General features: G+C 38.7%; 1 protein-coding gene across 2 annotated transcripts in view; it reads left to right on the top strand.

The window, feature by feature from the left end:
• LARS2 (leucyl-tRNA synthetase 2, mitochondrial) overlaps positions 1 to 19810 on the top strand; it is a 91482-nt gene that overhangs the window by 47055 nt on the left and 24617 nt on the right. For both annotated transcript variants that reach the window (XM_049816550.1, XM_049816549.1), the window contains exons 10-15: positions 409 to 513; positions 3185 to 3300; positions 4277 to 4560; positions 7852 to 7950; positions 10208 to 10345; positions 18923 to 19026. In XM_049816550.1, coding sequence (XP_049672507.1) covers positions 409 to 513; positions 3185 to 3300; positions 4277 to 4560; positions 7852 to 7950; positions 10208 to 10345; positions 18923 to 19026 — 846 coding nt within the window. The remainder of the gene's footprint in view (positions 1 to 408; positions 514 to 3184; positions 3301 to 4276; positions 4561 to 7851; positions 7951 to 10207; positions 10346 to 18922; positions 19027 to 19810) is intronic.

Raw genomic sequence — 19810 nt, 5'->3', positions numbered from 1 at the left:
GATATATGCTCGCCTCCAGTTTCATCTGAATAACTGGATTTTTTTTGCGTAATTTTGTAATAATGTAGGTTAGTATATAATTCAGGACTTAACAGAGCTTTGCAGCAGGCCTGCATTTTGGCCAATGAATCAATTTTTTTATTATAATCCAAATCTTACTCTGGCTTTTTTCAGATGTTTATTATGTTTTCTAATCATGAAAATATATCAGTCGGACTTACTGAAGATTTTGATATGTCTGAGCTTTTTAGAAATGTGATTAGGCTTTTCATTTTTGTTCTTTTTTAAACAAAATTGTAATTCAAATTTCATGCATGTTTAAGATAAACTGAGTTCTAACAGTAAGTAACGTTCTTAGCATATCTTCTGTCATATTTTGCTTACCATGTTCATTACATTTGTTTTCAGACTCGCTCACTTCGGTGACAGCTGTGAATTTGCTTACCGATCAGGAGATTCCTGTAGTCATTTCAGCAAAAAACAGTTTTGAGAATTTTCTTGATACTAAAATAGGTATGTGACATTTAATGTGTAAGTAGAATAGTACAGTTTTCAGTTGCTGCATTGGAGCATGAGATACCATTGCGGTAAATCTTTGAACACAGTGGCTCTCTTCTCGACTTTGGAACTCTGTTCTTCATTCCTGTTCTTCATTAGTGAAGAAGGCAGGGAAGAGTAGCTATGCGGGATCTGTCTGGGGGAAGAGATTTACAGGATGATAAACTTTAATGGAAACATTATAAACTTAGTATGTTTAATGAGCTAAATTTGAGGATCTGCATATCTTAAGAGGATTGATTACTTAGAGTGCACGTGTATTTGGCTGTCTCTCACCATCCTTAATCAAACCAGAACTGTACCATTGTTTGACATAAATATTTTGGAAACAACCCAAACTTTTACCTTTTTTTGTCTTATGTTTACGTAGAATATGTGCATCCTTACAGAGAAATGTTTCAGACAGTAAATGTACAAAACTTCCAAGTTTGACTTTTATCTGATAATATTTGTGTCGAGGTCAGTAAAATAATTCAGAATAGGTAATAATTCTGTTCAGGTAGTCTTGGACAGTTATCTTGGATCCTTTATCTCTAAAGGAAGCATTCCCATAATTTAGGATTGAGGATCCATAAACGGAGGGGGAAGGTCATTGCTAGAGGATACCCTGAATCTCCTGGAGTGGGCTTCTGTTCTCAAAGTTGTCCTATGAAGCAGCCTGCCTTACCCCTTTCCTGCACAGGGAGCCTGGCCCCTCAACGTGGGCAGCTGAGTGCATGTGGTTAGGTGATGTGACTGTCCTTCTAAGGAAAATCAGAAATTGTACTAACTTTTAAAAATGGTGTCAGTTTTAATCTGCACCCACTGAGCTTTTTTGTTTACTCTTGTGTTTTGCTGTGGTCTCATCTCGGCTGCATTGAGCAGGCAATGTTCTGTGCCAGTCCTAATAGGAAATAGTTATCTCTTCTTCCCCCTTCTCACTACCTCCCTTATCTTTTAACTCCCTTTTGTTGCCTCCCTGTTGTTGATACTTCTTTCCTGCCCTGGAGCTGCTGCTTGCTTTTCTACACCACTGCCAATATTGTCTGTTCCTGTACAACAACTGGACTGAATAAAACCAGCTGACGGTGCAAAAATCTCTTGGATGACCCTCAAAAGGCTGATGGAAATTACCCACTTGGGCTGTATACCTTAACAACATGCCTGCATCTTACACTTTAGAAATTAATCTGGTTTTGAGACCCAGAGCCTTTCCTGATGGAAGAAAAGCCAAATAATTGAGATACCTAATCTTATTTTTTATTGAAAGCTTCCAGCTGGCTCACTGGCACATCCCTTGGTCTTACGTCTGTTGGAAACAGCCCAGCTCTTCCTGGGAAGTTCTGGATGCCAGCTGTTGAGCTTTGCGAATGTACATTAATAGCATCATCTTTTCAAAAGGAGGAGGACCAGAAAGTGGGACCCGCTTTTTTCCATTTGTAGAGCATATTGTGAAGCCACCTGTTGCAGGCTGCAGGGCTCTTTGACAAATTAAGATACTTACATTATTCTATAATAGGGCCTTGAAACAGCAGGAGCGTACATCTGCTGGGAAGATAAAATAGCGGCTCCATATTTTGCTAGTTAAGGACTTACTTGTCACAGGGGAGTTCTGCTTGGTTTTCTTTAGTTATCTGCTTCCAAACTTCCATGTATTGACAGAGTTAACATATAGCAGGCATTTCATTGCCTGAACAAAGACGATTGTTACACTGGTTTTGAATGAAGTAGTTTGTATGTTAATAATTCTAATGTGCTCAGCAATATTTGACATTTTTTGTCTGTAGTTTTCACCAAATTAATGTTGGCATTGGCTTGTCAGAATAAATTTCTTTGCCTTTTAAAGATGACAGCAATTGTGCAAGATTGTTCAAAATGTTAAATAAATTATCACTGAAAGAAAATATGTGCAGAAAGATGTATCTCTCTGTGGAAGTAAAAAATCTGTTGTTATCTCAGTGTTATTTCAGAATACATGTGATGATAAAGTTAAGAAATTTCTGTGACTTCTATAACTGTTGTGAGAGGCAGTAGGAAGTGCTCTCAGTAGTTATATTCTGAATAGAAAATTGATGTTATTTGAATTGTTTTCCTGACTTTATAAACAAATCACGTTGTTCATAATAAGTTAAAGGAATAGTAATGTTAGAGACTGTTGTGTTGTGGTACATTTTAATAAACTATGAAATTAGAAAGAGATTAAATTTACTATTGAAACAAGAAGAGTATCTTGGCTGTTTGTTTAGTGTTTGTTTCTCATATTAGCAAATAATTAAAATTTGCATTATTTAAATATATTTAGATACTATAACTGTATTGAAAATTTTATTATTTATCCAAATTTTGTAGCTTTATTTTTAGGCTTTTTTGGAACCATCAAATTTTCAGCCTTTTCTGAGGTAGGACATTGATGAACGTTTGGATTACAGAGAAACTGAGAAAATGTGTTTGTAATTATTGCTGCTTGAACTTCACTGCTTAAAGAACATGAAAACTTTTTTATTGTTCTTAGATTTTTAATCTCCTTTGGGCAAACCTAAGTCATTATAAAGAGAGCATCATAGAAATAATACATTTTATCCTCAAACTGATGATTGATATCCATGTTAGTCAACCCCAGAACTGATTTATTTTTCTTGCCTCCTAGGAATTCCTAGTACTAGTGCAGAAGATGCTGCAGTAGCTAAGAATCTGGGCATTTCTTTCACTGAAGTCATTGAGACATTGCCAAATGGTTTGGAGAAAGTCATTAATTCTGCAGAGGTGGGTATACAAGTATGGAGTTCTTTCCAACTTACAATAACAATGCAAACTAAATAAGTCTTCTCAAGAGTGCCAAATACTTTGTATGATTGAAGGGATTTATTTTATTTTATTTCTTTTAAAGAATCAAGCCAGGCTTATGCTACCAAATTTCTAGGAATAATATAATGATGAAATGTGTTGGCTCTTCTGTAGCAATAAACTGATTTTTTTCCTTTTGTACATGAGAGGAAGGTACAGTGTTGGTCTGAGTTTTATAATGGAAACTGAATAATTAAACCCATGTTAAAAGTTGATTATTTCATCATCGCAATAGATTTTTTTTAAGCTAAATATTAACATATTAGTCCTTTTTCCACGTGTTCACTGAAACGTGGTGTAAGCCTTTATGGTAACATATCTGCCTGAAGTGACATAGAAATCGTGTCTTTAAGATATATATGGTGTTATAGTTCTCAAAAAAATGCATTTGGTAGCAGACACAAAGCTCATATTCTGTTACATTAAAGATAGGGTCTAAGTGGTTCAGATGTATGTGGAAGCAAGAATAGAAGAACCTAAAATGAACACAGGAGAACGAAAGCTGTTTTACCATTTGCATTTCCTCAGTCTCTACCTTGTGTTGGTGATATTCTGGAAGTTTCAGTGTACAGCAGTTGATTAAAATACCAGCAGTAAATGCAAATATCTGCCAATAAAGGCTGAAGAGGTCTACAACACTTTTTCTTAGCCTTGTTCTATTCAGACCATGAAGAACATTATCCCTTGAGCAAGAGGGGTTAAATGAGTAGCTGGTAAGTGAATAGTCTCTTGGGTAGGAGGATGGTAAGCAGTGGGAAGGGGGAAATTAATATGAGGCTCAAACTTTGACTCTTAGAAATTGCATTTGTGACTTTTTTTGTCTGTTCTTGCACTTTCACTGACAGCAAGTATAAATTTTTCTTTCTTCTTCTTCTTCTCTTTTTTTTTTAATCAGATCACAGGCATGACTCGGCAGGAGGCTTTAAAAGCTGTTACCCAGCAGGCCAAAAATAAAAGAATAGGTGGAGACCTAACGAGTGACAAATTAAGAGACTGGTTAATATCTCGACAGCGGTACTGGGGAACACCTATTCCTATCATTCACTGCCAGACATGCGGCACTGTCCCTGTGCCTTATGAAGACTTACCTGTGGTGTTGCCCAATGTAAGCACCTTCACAGGAAAGGGAGCCTCACCCTTAGAAACAGTTCCAGAATGGGTGAACTGTTTCTGTCCCAGGTAAGCCAATCCTGCATTTACTGCAGACTGGGAGAGATTGCTTTGTACCTGCCTGTTTCTTGTGCTCTTTCTGTAAGAGTTCAACTGACCACTCTGAGACAGGATACTACTCCAAAATGACATTTGGTCTGACCCAGCGTAGGTTGTTTTTTTCCTTACATAATCTGTAAAACTCCTTTTTTGCAACACAGACACCCACTGCTATTTCTTCATAAACAAACTGAAGCAAAGCTTACTGTTTATAAGTTGGAGGAAAGCAAAAAGGAAGACTAGAATGATTTTCTCCCTACCCCCCATTTCTTAACAGTATTTCTTACTTCATTTACTACAATAATTTTCATTATCTTTCACCAGCAGAGTTCATATAAAGCTTATAATGATTATTGAATTATGTCCTTTTGTTAAGGAAGCTAACATTGTGTTCATTTGCTTAGTAATAGTCCAACAATAAAGTGTTTCCTCAGCTATGTAATTCTTTATCATGAAGAGTCACGCTCACTGTACATTACAGATGACAGCATGTAATTCGGATTGAAGGGGATAGGAAGTATATGCATCTTGTCAATGCTGTAATCTTTATTGTTTGTTGTCCAGCTGTTTAAGAAATAAGGCAGCCTAAATTAAGTAGTGAGAGATATGTCATGAAAATCAGTTGTCTAATCTTGAGAGCTGCTTAGTTACTCTGTACACTGGAGTTTGCATACAGATTCTGCAGAAGGAACTGGTAGAGCATGAGATGTCCCAGAGAAGTTTTTCATCAGTAGTACAATGCAATGCTGCTACTGACAGACTGACCAAATGGGAACATTATCAGGCTGCCAGGCAGGGGAATCGGACATATAAATGTCATTAGGGGTCTCACTGATAAAGCAGCAGTTTCATAACATCTAATGTTATTTCAACTTTTGAAGGCTAGAATATCAGTGTGGTTTTCATTTCCAATTAGGTAGCTTACGCACAGCAGCTCTGTGGTTCTCTGGGAACATGTGTTTTGACCTTTGCTGATGACATGTACGTTATGTAAAACACACATTTACTTCCATGTTTCTGCATAGAAAATTTCTTCTCAGATGTGCCTATTTAAATTACATACCTAGTGTATTTTAAAGTGTGACTCTTGCAGGGAAGTCTTACTAAACAAGTAGTTTAGTTTTAGATTTTTTTAGTAAAATCTCTAGAAATGCCTTGGTCTACAATTCCTAATTTCAACTCAAAAATTTTCCTGATGTGACTGGAAGTCACTGTCTGCACTCTTGGCTTCCTCCTGACCTTAATTAAAAAAATGATAATGTTGTCTACCAGGCAGCAATGTACTTTTGATGTATAGCAAATCCTTACGGTTTCTGGATAGTTACTGTGGCTGCCCTACTTAGAAGTTAATCAAGGGCATTTGTTTAATTAGAAATAAAGGCATACAGGATTAGTTTCTTAGCCTAAAATGTGGTAGTTTGCTGAAATTAACTTTTTTAAAAATTCTCACCTTTAGTTGGCTTCTTTATTCTCACCTATTTGACAGCTGTCTTCAGTATTGCTCATCCATATGTCTGCTACAGTTTCAAATCTGTTGAGCTATTACTTTTGTGTGTGCATAGTCTTCCTTGGTTTTCCTTGCTCTGAGAAGTTATGTCATCCCTTCCTTTAGGCCTTCTCTCCAATAATAGTTTTTTTATTGGTTGCATTTAATACCTAGAATTAATAAGGAAAGCAAGATGGAAAGATACAAAAGTCTGTGAGTATTTGAGTGACAATAAAGTTAGCGATAGTAAATGGGAGGAGATGCCCAAGTTACTCATTGTTATACAAGTCCAGGTAATTGGGTTAGTTGTCTGAAGATAGTCTAATGAGATTACAGTATTGTGCCTGTAATCACAATATTGATATAAATTGCATAAATTTTGAAAGATGCCCATGCTGTCTCTGTGTTAGTGAGCCATGTCCATTTAGAGTACAGGCAACATCAGGGCCATGAAGCAGATACTGTTATGGTTCAATGACTCTCTTCTCGCTTTTGACTGAAAAGCCATTCTGTTTCAATGTAATACAGCATTATTTTACATTGGCCAAGTCTGCTTGTATGTACAGTTTAATTAAAATGCTTATTCTATATTAAAAAGCAGTTAGAACTAAAATTTCTTTTACATTATTCCCATTGAAAGAAAAATTTGCTTGTAGAGAAGGACCTGGGGCAGAGACAGAGTGAAGGAAAAGGTTAAGTGGTGATACTCTCATAAGCTTACCTCAGCAAGCCAAGCTGAAGTATCAGGCAGACAGGCAGATACATGTTGCAGCTCAGTCATCGAGCCTGATCAGAGACTAAATATGCAGTTGGAAAATATTACATAGCCAGTCCCCATTTATTATGTGTATTTATTACACATATACATAGATTTAAATTTACATACAGTTATAAATTGCATACATTTGTTACATATAGCCAGTGGTATTTATATAAAAGTATGTCACAGGTTGCAAAGTTTTGTTGAAATTAGAATAATGGCATTGTTCTAACAGTAAGAGTTTTAAAGAGGGATCATTTACAGCAAGTGGAAGTTTATTAAATGTGATTATTGGCTCCTACAAACAATTTATATTCAGGGAGAAATTAGCAGAAAGTAACCTGAGGTTCTAAAATTTATTTTAAAATTGTTTCTCAGGGCTGCCAGTATAACTCCAACCAAAATTGATTTGCTGTAATCACAAATTAAAATTGTGCTACAAGGTCTGGAAGAGATTTGCTACATCTCAGTGAAAGCTGAAATTAAACTAAGTTCATTTGTTCTAGAGATGATAAATGGAATCTGCAAAGACCTTTTTGTACAGACAATCAGTGAGAGGCAACCACCTGCTCCTTCTGCTAAATATTTATAAAATGATTTGTCTGCTGGTACCCAACGAGTGTTATATATATTCAGTGCCCATTAACTTTACAGCAAAGTATGCTTGTCTCTGCTTTAAGACTTGCTTCGTTTCTTTTAAAATGGCAACTCTAAAAAATTCCTGGAACATACAATCAAGAGGGCTGTCTGGTGCAGTGCCGTCTTCTGCTATTGCTGGATGCTATAGCTGTTCAGGCTTCTTTTTGGTTTGCATTTTGTTTAGTTTGGGAGGGAGAGGGACGGTGAGTCAGCCCTGTTACTGGTGTTGGACTTTTTCTGAACATGTCTCTACTCCGATTGTTCAGACCCATTTAGTTTTCAGTCTAAATGTCTTTGTGGCCACTCTGTACACGGCTGTTTTTTCCAAGTTCGTCACTTAATCTGAAAAGAGCTTTTCTCCTCCTCTCTTGCTCAGGTGTAAGGCAGCAGCACGGCGAGAAGCTGATACCATGGACACATTTGTTGATTCCTCTTGGTACTACCTGAGGTACACGGACCCTCACAACAGGGACAGGTGAGGGCTGCAGGCACAGGGCTGTCATGGGGCCAGCCCGCTTCACAGAACAGAAGGGACAGAAGAGGCCAGACACTCCGGTGCTTCTAGCTTCTATCTGCCTTTGCAGAAGGTGGTGTAAACCCCTGTGCTGCTCTCTTCTTGTGCCTGCCCTCTGGCCTGAGTGCCGTGCAGAGTAGAGCTGGAACTGCTCTAAAAATGTGGCATATGGTTGCTCCCATGGCAGGAGATCTACAAGAGCAGGATGTGTAGGCACAACCCTGTGAGCTACAGGGCAAGGGGCAGAAGTTTGCATGGAAGGGCATTATGGGGCAGGGCACAGAAGAAAAGTTCAGCTGAGGAACTAAAGATAGTCCGCAGTGGAGGGTGCCATCAAGAATGATGGCCAACCATGACTCTCTCTGAGAGAGCACGGAGTAAGTTGTGGTAAGTTGCATGGAGTGTATACCCTCCCCTGCAGTACACTGAGTAGTTCACTGCGTGGACAGACGGTCTTTTCCACCGGCAAGAAGAGGAACACTGGTGTGACATCCAGCTGCCGAGACCGGCACCTCCATTTCTCTCCTTTTGAATTCCAGTAACTCTGGTACTTCCTCAGGCGCAGACCTAACATGAAGTAGCATCTCAGCAAGCTCCTGCTGTGTTGGCACTTCTACTACATGCATAATTAATGAAAGGAGATTTTTTCATGTGCTGTGTATTAGTGGCTGCAGTGTGGAGAGCGTGGGAAGATAGATGTATTTATTTAGCTGGTTTTCTGCTTTATAGTCTGCCCGTAGTAGCACTGCTGATAGCACTGGTTTTTCCAAAGAGGAATTAGTGGAACAGCTCTACTACGTAGTCTGAGGAAGATAGAAAGAGTTGCATTTTTAAGATATTGATACCACACGTAGGGCTGTTTTGGGAGTAACTTGTTTATTTATTGTCCAGAGCAGTGTCTGGGTATATACTACATACCAAGTGATTTAGTATAGCTAATTGAATAGCCAATGTATAGCAACTAGTTTAGTTAAACTAAAGAAAAATCTTCTGTGAACACTTATTTCATGTTAATTTTAGTTATTTTCTAGTGATAGTGTGAATTTATTATTAATATTAAATTAGGCAGATTGCTTCCTCTTCAGTGACAGTTTGAAATATTTTTGTGTGTGTGGACAAGAAGGGCTTTTCCAGAAGTTGAAGAAGTAGTCAAATGTAACATCCAGCTGTCGAAGTAACAAAGTTCAGTGCAGCTAAATCTGTTTTATATTGAACATATATATGGACTTCTGCACTAGATCGCTGCCTCCATTTGATGTGTTTATTTGGGTTTTTTAGCTAAGCTGCATATATGTAAACCCTTTCTTTCCATAAGCCATATTTCACACGTCTAGAATTCAGGAGAATTACTCTTGATTTTGGAACACTAGGAACAAGTTAGTTTTGACTTGTTCTTGTAAAGACATGAATCCCAGATCCACAATTTGCTTCTGGTCTCATCTGTGAGGAAAAAAGTGTTGCTATTACAAAAATTACAGATGGAATAATCAAACAGACTGACAAAACAAGAAAATTTGCTAGAACAGGGCCATAAAGCATACATTAAAGAAGAACATCTATACAAATGGTATTTTACAGGCAGGAGCCCGTTACAGGAGACATAAAAATATCTAGTGAAGCAGTAAGCAATCCTAGGAAACCATGCAGGTGACCTCCAACGACCCAGTAAATATGCTGCAAATGACAAATTTACTGTAAATTCATCAAGCATCCTTCAGTTGGAGTGCGATGACCCATCTGACTCTTCAGAATGTTTTGCAGCCTTAAACTGCTTCATTGCCCCCTAATGGCAACAGTGCAAACCTCCGATTAAAAAAAATGAACTGGTTTTGAGTGGGCATGTCTTTTGTCTTTCACTCTAATATATTTGTATGTAAAACTGGATAAATACTGAAAAATGTAAAGGCTAGCCACAGGGTATTCATTTAAAAAATTGTTTAAAGAGCAAGCAAATATTTTCATCACTTTCTCAGGCAATGTATGTGAAATCTTAGTTGCTTGCCTAAAATATAGGAAAATAATATTTTTGTGGATCTGCGTCTCAGTGGAAATTAAATTTTTTTCTATAATAAGCATATCAATTCCTAAAAATTAAAAAGATGTGATAGCAAAATAAAAGTTTTATTACAATGTATTGCTGTCAGTAAACAGTGGCTGCTTTAGTAGAGCTAATCTTTCTTTTCCACATTGTATTTTTTCTATAACTGTGTTTTTTCAGGCCCTTTCACAGTGACTTAGCAGACTACTGGATGCCTGTGGATTTGTACATCGGAGGAAAGGAGCATGCAGTTATGCACTTATTCTATGCAAGGTTTTTCAGCCATTTTTGCCATGATCTAAAGATGACAAAACACAAGTAAGCCTTATATATTTCTATAAAAATCTTTTCATATTTCATTTGACTAGCAACAGTGTTAGTGGACATTGTTATGATGGTAGAACATTACATTGAATAAGCCTGAATTTTCCTGCTCGTCAGTCTTGCCTAACTACTTGGTTTCTCACAGTTGCATTTTCTGTATGCATACATACATAGCATTTTTATTACATGAGGTATTAACTAGCTGAAAGCAAGTGATAAAATGCTGCTGTAGATTTTCAGCCTGCAAAAGCTTGCGTAAATGAGTAACTTCAGGCATTCTGAGCAGTGCTATTATTTCAAATTAGGTAACTTCCTGCAAGTAATACTAGTAGTTTCAGTGGAACCATGCATATGTAGAAAAATAAGTGCTGCTATAATTCACTACAGTATTGGAGCTGAACAGTGCAAAACACTTCTTGGTAAGCAAAAGCAGTATATTTATCTGCTGTCAATTTATTTTTTTATTTAATGACTTTTATATAATTACTTTTAACTACTCTCATTGCTGATGCTGCTGTAGCCTACTTCATTATCCTCTGTTTTGGTAAGAGGTAAAGTTTGAGGCAAGAAGGTAATTCATATGATGTTCTATTCTTTGTCTTCTCAGTTAGGTTCCTAGCTTGACATCCCCATTTCTGCTGAAATTCTGTCCTTCTTGTACCCTAAAATGCCATCACAGGAATGCCTCAGCTGGGAGGATCCTAGTGTCAGAGCAGTGAAATACTGCCCGGTGATCTGTCCTGTTCTCCCATCAGCAGAGACTTTTGAATAGATTGAGTCAAAATGAGTGATCCCATGAGAAGACCTGCGCAGTAATATCTCAGCTGGCAACTTGTATACATTCATTCTTTACTAGTATCCACTTTAAAAACTTGATGTTAAAGAGGAATCTATATATACATGGCACTTGGCTCTCTTAAATGCAGTAGGTTTGCTACAAAACTAGAACTTAAGTAGCTGTGTGCCAGAAAAAGATGGACTAGTTAGTGGAGCCAGCAGAATATTTCCCTAAGTTATTTCATAATCATTTGATGAAAATAGGCAATGTATTTTCATTGCTCATTCTTGACTGCAAAATAGTTTGCAGTGAAGGCTGTATTTGAAATTTTGGTTATGGATGATTTGTATACCTGTGTCTCACTCTGTTGTCTCCAGTTTGCATAGCTGCAGCAGGAAGGCTGTTTCTTCTCTCAGGGAGTGGACCTCTTGAAGCAGACCCTTCCTCTCAGAGGCACTATTCCTTTAAGCAGATAATTTCAGAGCTCTTCCCTTGCAAGCAATTTCAGGCTTATCAATTGTACAAAAGACTTTACAATCCAAATCTATCAGCCATCTGGTGGAGCTGTAACAGACAGCAGCAAAATGTTCTTTTGCTAGTCAAATTCTTCCACCTCCCAAAAGAACATTAACTACGGTGGCTTAAGTATTGTCACTATAGAATGAGATCACAAGGAAGGGGAGGTTTGCTTGCAAAGTAAGTGGTCCACTCTGGTGTGCAAGAAAGTGAGGAGGCATGGAAAGAGGCCAGCTTGGCTGAGAAGGGATCTACTGAGTGAGCTCAAGCACTAAAAGAAGTGCATGGAAAGTACAAATGACGATGCGCTATCCCTGGAGGAATGTGGAAGCATTGACTGGGTAGGCAGGGTGGCATTAGGAAAGGCCATAGCTCATCTAGAATTGAAACTGGTGAAGTATCTGAAGGTATTGAGAAGGACTTCTGCAGATACATTGAAAAGAGCGTCAAGGAAAATGTTGGCCTGATGCAAAATCAGACAAAGAGCCTAGTAGCAAAGGTCAATCTTTACCTTGGCTTTTGCTGTCAAAGTCTGTGCTTAGTAGGAGACTTCGAAGGAGAGAGGTACTACCCACTGTAGAGTAGGATTGAGCTAGGGATCACTTAAGTAAACCAGACATACAAGTTCCAGGCACATAAGACAAGGTGACTAGGAGTGTAGCCACCATGGATTTACCAAGAGGAAATTATGCCCAGCTTGATCTGCCTTCCTTCTATGGTGAGATGATTCCCTCTGTGGATGAGGAGAGAGCTGGGCATATCTTTTACCATGACTTTAGCAAGGCTCTGAACAAGTTCTCCCGTGGCATCCTTGTAGTCTAACTGGGGAGATACAGGCTGAATGGGCGGACTACAGCGTTGATGGGAAAACTGTCTGGACCATCAGGCTGAAAGGGTCCATGTTCAAAGTCTGACTGGCAGCTGCTTGCAAGTGGTATTCCTCAGGACTCACTGCTGAGACCAATTCTATTTAAAGTCTTCATCACCAACCTGGGCAGTGCAACAAAGTGCTCACCCTCAGCAAGTTCCTTGATCACTGGACACTGAGAGAAGCCATTGATACTCTGGATGGCAGGGCTGCTATGCAGAGGAGTTTGGTGAGTCGGAGAAGCAAGTCTGAAGTGCTGACATGAATCTCAGGTACATGGAGCAGACTACCCACAGAAACAGCTGGGGCTGCGCTGACTATGTGGGGAAGATTGACAGAGAAGGGCTTTAGAGAAGGGTGGTGAACACCAAGTTAGATGTGAGTCAGCAGTTGGTGTGAGGGTATACTGCGCTGCATTAGCAAAACCATGTCCAGCTTTGATATCTCTGCTCATCACTTGGGAAGGCACATCTGGAATATTGTGTCCAGTTTTGAGCCCCCCCTGTCAAAACTAATCCTGTCAAACTGAAGAGGATCTAGTGGAGGAGCACTAAGATAGTCAGGGGCTGGAGCATATGGCATACAAGGAGAGGCTAACGGAGCTGGCTGTGTTCACCATGGAGAAGAGAAGGCCAAGGAAGGAATGTAACTGCAGTCTACTGCTACCTAAAGGACGTTTATAGAGAATGCAGAACCAGACTCTTCTCTGAGATGTACAGAGAAAGGAAAGGACTAACAGTCACAGATTGCAGCAAGGTCCAGCTAGACAGAAGGAAAATAGTTTTGGCAGTGAAGGTGATCAGACTGGAACAGCTTGACCAGAGAGGTTGTGGTATCTCCATCACTGGGTATTTCCAGAACTCATCTGGATGGGGCCCTCAGCAACCTGAAGTTAGGTCTGCTGTGAGAAAGGAGTTGGACCAAATGACTTCTAAAGGTCCCTAACAACCTACATTATTTTAAGACTCTGTGATTCTGTAGCTGTATTAATTTGGAATGTGTTTTGTTCACACTGCACTGTGACAGAGCAGTAGCACCAAAGCTGTGTAGTGTAGATTGGGCTAAATATGGTAAATTACAGAAGAAAACTCTTAACTTCAATCAAAAAAAATGCTTAAGAAGCACAGACTATGTCTAGTGCCAATAGCAGAGATCAAAATTGCTTTCCGTAGAAGTAGTTTGCAAGACAGTGGAGAATTCCTTTGACGCCATACACAGTCTCAAGAACGTTGCACATGTGGAGGAATGTTACAGCATTGCCCCTAGGATCTGTAGTTTGTACTGCTTATACATGTGCTCAGACTGCAAGATGACTGTAACAAATTCATCATCATGCACAAAATTGCTTGCTTTAGCTCTACGCAAGTTAAAGCATTAGGTGCTTTTAAGCCATGAAGTCAAATTAGGATTTTGTTTGATATGGAAATCGCAACTCCTTTATAAATATTACCACGTGTTTTAAATGTTTTAGCATTGGTCAGAAGCCACTTTTGCTCAGTCTTATGTTAGGACTGCTCAAGGGCTGGTCTGACAGATGTGAAAAGGGTGATTAGAAACAACAAGCTTATTGTTAGGGAGCTTAAAGTCATGGTGTCAAAGCCCACAGCTCTGAGAGAGAACATAAAAATGTTAAAAAACACTGCCCTCTTGTGCATTTTCAGTCTTTCTCTAGTAGCTCAGGTCTTGTTCACTGATTGAATTAGTAAAATTCTGCTGTATCTCACTTAATGAGAGCTGCCACCATTTAAAGTGTTATCTAGTATCCTGACATATTTTTATGATTCCCCTATTAATCTATATTAATTTTTCATTTTGATAGGTTTTCTTCATGGAAATTTTCATTGTTTGGCATCTATCTTCTGACTTTCAAATCCATTGAAATATTTCCTGATAGTCTTTAATTCTGTACTAATGGCTGTTAATATAATAATGAGGTTGAAAACAAAAGTTAAAAATTCCATAGTTTAGGTTTTCAAAGCAATCTCTTCAAATATGATGTACTTCATTATTATAGAAATATTATAGGCATCATACATAAAATAGGCATTTACAGACATCACACATGCTTTCATAGAAAATGCAGTACTTGCAGACATCTAAAATTGTAAAGGTGTCAATGTGGTATAAATATCCCCTGAAGATGGGGCACGATCTTTTACTTTTCTTTTTTTTTTTTTTTTTTAATTAATGCATTGAACTGGAGATGGTGGGAAGTGTCATTCATTTCCTCAGTAATGCCAAGGCAGAATAAATGGCACCCTCTGGGTATTGATACATGTAAGAACAGATTAAGCCCAAATTGATATTTTTTAATTTTTTTTTTTTTTTTTTTTAGCAATCTGGTCTGTACAGTGCATTGGTTCTAGAATTAATTCACAAGCCCATCAGCCCTCCCAGCTGTGACCACTGCTGGGAGAGGAGCCAGGTAGGCAGCTGGGACCAGCAACCTCCTCATCTGTTCCAGCTTAATCCACCATGGCAAGTGTATGCTGACACACTCAGTTACATCTGCTCAACTGTGTTACTGCAAGTACAAGTTACACAGAATTTGGCTCTTCCCTAGACTTTAGTAAATCTGTTCTGTCTGATGAATAACTGGAAATGGGATCTAGTGCATTCTCCCTGAAGGATTGTAAAGCAATAAAAAAGTTTGTTGTTGCCATTAAGTCAGCAGATCTAACTGATAGCAAATCTGTGAAGTAAGGAGGCAATATTTTCACATAGCTGTGTTACAGAATAAAAGAAGGTATGTGTGTGAGAGAAATGGCTTATTCTGTGAAGGAAGGATGTTAGAGCTTCTCTGTGTTCATTGGGGACTTTATCATGAGTGTTGATTTTAAGTAAAAGCACTCAGCTATTGACTGTGTACAATCTTGAAACATTCAATACCGTTTGATCTTTTTTCTACCTAAAATTATCAGCTTCCACATCCTTCGATCGCTTCTGTTCTGGCCTTCCACAGGGTTGCCAGCTTGTTACAGCTAGACCTAACAGCAGGTTTCACAGGAACCTGAACTCATCAGACACTGACTAAGATCTTGTCTTCACTCCAGGGCACAGCATCGGGCTCTCTTGGCCTTTCTGAGGGTGCAGGATGCAAATGCACGCAGTCAGCTTCCTTGCTAGAGCTATCCCTTCTTCCAAGTCTGCTGTTGATCACTGTTGCAGGCTTCACAGAGTCCTTCCAGCCAGGTCATTTGTAATTGGATTGAAAGTCCCACAACTCACCTTGCACGGAGCAGGGCAAGGAGTGTCAGGATGTGGCACTGAGCAGGAGATCCTGATCTGCCAGTCGTGCTTGTTCGTCCATCCATTGCGTGCTCCTGAATAGAGAAATTGATCTGTCATAGAGATGAACCTGTCTATGAACATTACTGAAAGGAAAAAGATGGATTACAAACTTTGTGGCTAGCACAGCTGATCCTTCCCAGAGGCGTCAGGCAGACTTCACAGGTGGGGTCCCATCTGACGTACAACATGATCAAAAGCTGCACACAACTAAGGCCACAGTGCCCATATTCCAGTGTGGGCACAGACAGACTTCACAGGCAGGTGAAGGTATATCCTGTTCCAGCATCCTTACAATCTGAAATGTGATCGAGCACTCAAAGAAACTCAAGCTGCCTCTGTTTACTGTGCTGGAAATGTCTGTCTGTCTGAACATAGCTTAATTCCCATTGTTTGCAGTGCTATGACTCAGGAGGTATTTATGACACCACACCACGACTGGGTGCTGCAGTATTTTGATCAGAATTGTATCACACCTGATGTGCTGTGGCGTCTTGGCAGTTCCCTTCCGCAGCCAAGAAATGCATCACTTTCTTCGAAGGGGAGGGGTTTAGGTGTGCAGTTTTATTAATGTAAATTAAAGTGTAACTCTGCCTGTGAGCATGAGATGGAGCCACAGCACTGGCAAAATCACTGCGCTTCAGGAGAAACTCAGTACAGGGCTCAGTTTGTTTCCCAGCCCTGTGTTTATTAGATGGGCTCTGGCTTTCTCATTTTGGGCATGTCTCCATTCTCCTGTGGTCTCCCACTAGGAACATGTAGGGGGGGTCCCCATACTTGGTAATGTATTTTGTATTGCATTTTTGTAGCCTCTGTCAGCATAAACAAAAATAGGAAATGCTCACTCCTGCATTCAGCTTTTAATAACTTGGCATGTGATCTGAACTAACTCTTTGTCATTAAAAATAAGTGTTCCTTGAAAAATCACTTCCACTGGAGAGCCCTATCTGATCTGGATGTTCTGGCTACCTCATTAGCTTTATTTTAAATAGTGGCAAGTGTAGCTATTTTAATAACTGTTTGAGATCTTAAACTGAAGTACTGAATGATGGGGGAAAAATTCTTTTTATTTTTCCTTGGTGTAATGTCTTTAATTTGCAGAAGAAACTTATCCTGAACAGTTATGTCCTGAAGCATTTTTCCACCATTTGTTGACAATAGGATTACAAGATTTTTTTTCCTGATTTTCATCTTCTAGTTCACATGGATAATTTGAGATAGTAAATTGAGATTTTAGACAATTATTGCCTCCTATTTTTTAAATACTTTTTCTTGTATGTACTGTCTAAATTTGACTTCAGTTCTCACTCTTTAAGTTCCTTTAATTTATTTCAAAACAACAGTGTTTTTCAGGCAGCCTGTGAAATATTGTCTGGAAAATATTTAGAGAGGTGCTTGAATTGCAAGTCTTACTTAACATTGTTGATAAAACCAGGTGGCATGGCAGAAACATATACTGCTTGATGACTGAATGGTATGCCACTATGTGCCAGTACTTGCACAATATTTAGAAGTGTACAAAATATGTGAGAAAGGAAACTCGTGTTCAAACATGAATATGTTAAAGTATGAAGCCTGTCACATTCTCTCTCCCAGTTTAAGGCTTTTATTTCAAATATCTCCTTAATTCGGAGTCTTCAAAGGATTTAAAGACTAGTACTTGGAAGATATCTGCTTTAATACAGTTAAAACATGCATAATTGTTATATAATTTAATAATATTTTAATTATATTATTAAATAAATTACTGTGTTTTAAATCGTGAGATGTCATATAATTTATATTTCCTAATAATGTAAAATAATAAATTAACTCCTTAAAAGTGAGTGGTGTTTTGGATTATGACTTTTTTATACATGTGAAGTAAAATGTGGAAGTCTGATTTTACCCTTTCTTCCTTAGATGCATTTATTCTTGCTTTTTAAAAAATATGTAAATAGGAGTAATGCATTCTTTTTACATAAGTTGTTTTGGTAGATATGTGGGGTGTCGTTAGGTGGAAGTGTGGAGGATTCAGATTGCTTAATATTGAGCACACATGAGCAGTAGGAGGTGCAAGTCAGTAGTAACCAGCGCTGATTAGCACATCCTCCAAAATGATGGTCACCAATGTCTTTGTGTTGGGGGTCCCATGAGGAGGCTCCCCAGACTGTGTATGCCTTCTGCATCTGGCTTCATACCTCCTCCATGGCCCCTGCTCTTCTTGGGGTTGCTGTTAAAACTGCCTTACTTTCCTGGCCTATTGAGTGGCAACCAAAACTCTAGAGATTAATTTTGTTGTCTTTTTTTTTAGTGGAAACAGTGACAGACATCTGACTTGAATTAGAAATGCAAGATCATTAAAGGAGGTGGCCACAATAATGTATTTGACAACTAGAGCAGTGCTTACTTAGAGTTCATGTGTGTGCGCACTACTGCCCTTAGCTTTGGTGCTTTTAAGGCTCTTTTTAGCTCTATCGTACACATATTTGATGACAGTTTACTCTTCCTGATGTAAATTTTGTTAGAAAAGTAAAGTTTTAATGTTCAAGATGCTAAAAAAATGATCCACTAACATAATAACTTAACAGCATTGCCGTTTTTCTAGTGTACTTGTTTCCTTACAGCTAGGTCTTCATGGCTAGTTCTGCAAAGGGACGAGGCATGCAAGTGCTAATGTTAGAGAAACTATCTTCTCCGTTTATAGAAAGAAATGTGCAGCGAGATTTTGATTTGTTCAACGCTAGAACTAAATATTTGTGAGGCAGTGAGGTCAGGTACTTGAATGTTTTTACACATGGGGATTTAGCTTGAAGTTAGTGAAATTGCACTGTTGGCCAAGAAACTTTTTTGTATTATCCATGTGCTAATTTGAAAAGTGACATTAGAATAACTTAGTACTAAGTCAGGATGCAAGAATGTGTGCAGAATACAAATAAATACTTATACTTGCCAGCCAGGCGCCATGAATAAATGCACAAAGTACTCTTTCTAAGGTGACAACCATTTATGTATAGTGAGCTTGACATTCTTGTTGCATTAAATAATTGTGCCTGATTGGCTCAACACCTGAGGCTTATCATAAAGTATGCTTTTGACAGCTTTTTTCAACAGACAAGTTTCTTTTTCCTTCCATCCTTAGGGAGCCTTTCCGTAAACTCTTGGTTCAAGGTCTTATCAAGAATCAGACATTCAGGCTAACAACAACAGGCCAGTGTTTGAAGAGAGAGGAGGTTGATCTCACTGGTAAGAGAGACTGCATGGGAAAATTGGCATAGGTGTATCCAGAAAGTCAGGGACTGCTTCAGTGTACAAGTCTCAGTGCTGGGAAAATTTAGAAGAGAAAATGAATCCTTGTAATATTTAAACTGGAAAGCAATTTCTGTGAGTTTTGGATTCATATGCACTACTGAGTAGAGATGCTACTAACCCAGCAGCTTTTAATTTTATCCAAACACAACAACAGCGCTCTGGTATTATTTTAGCTCCAGTATAGTCCAAAAGATCAGAAGTCAGTTTTGTTAAGACAGTGCTCAGCAGCTTGCTGAGTGGAGCTAGTAGTCCCAGCAAACAGATCACCTACAAAAACATTGTGGCAAAGCTAACGCAGATGTTGGTGTATTCAGTAGATATTAGGAATGTAAAATGTGTATAGGAAAAAGTGCTGTTTCTCAGATTCTTTCCAGTGGCTTCACTGCATAAGCTGGAGCAGCAAGCCCTGGCTTGGGGACCTGTAGCAACAAGAGTGGTTTGGTCATATTTGCCTCCCTTAAGCACTCCTCTCTCACGGAACCTTGTTTTCACTGTTGTTCTCCTATATACAAACCCCATAAGTCGGTTAAACAAACAAACAAAACAAACCACTGTCTACTATCCTGTTTTCTTCCAGAAAAGCTAGGGCTTTTTTGTAGCAGGTGATTTTGCTGGGTTGCACCTTTATCAGTGTAAATGTCCATCTCCATCTCTAAATCCATGCAACAGAAGGCACGTTGTCAGGATAACTTACTGCAATTGAAACATAAATCTTGTG

Source organism: Accipiter gentilis, chromosome 14, assembly GCF_929443795.1.
Source record: "Accipiter gentilis chromosome 14, bAccGen1.1, whole genome shotgun sequence".
Taxonomy (NCBI): domain Eukaryota; kingdom Metazoa; phylum Chordata; class Aves; order Accipitriformes; family Accipitridae; genus Astur; species Astur gentilis.
The sequence above is the reverse complement of the archived record's forward strand: the minus strand, read 5'-3'. Positions and strand labels throughout refer to the sequence as shown.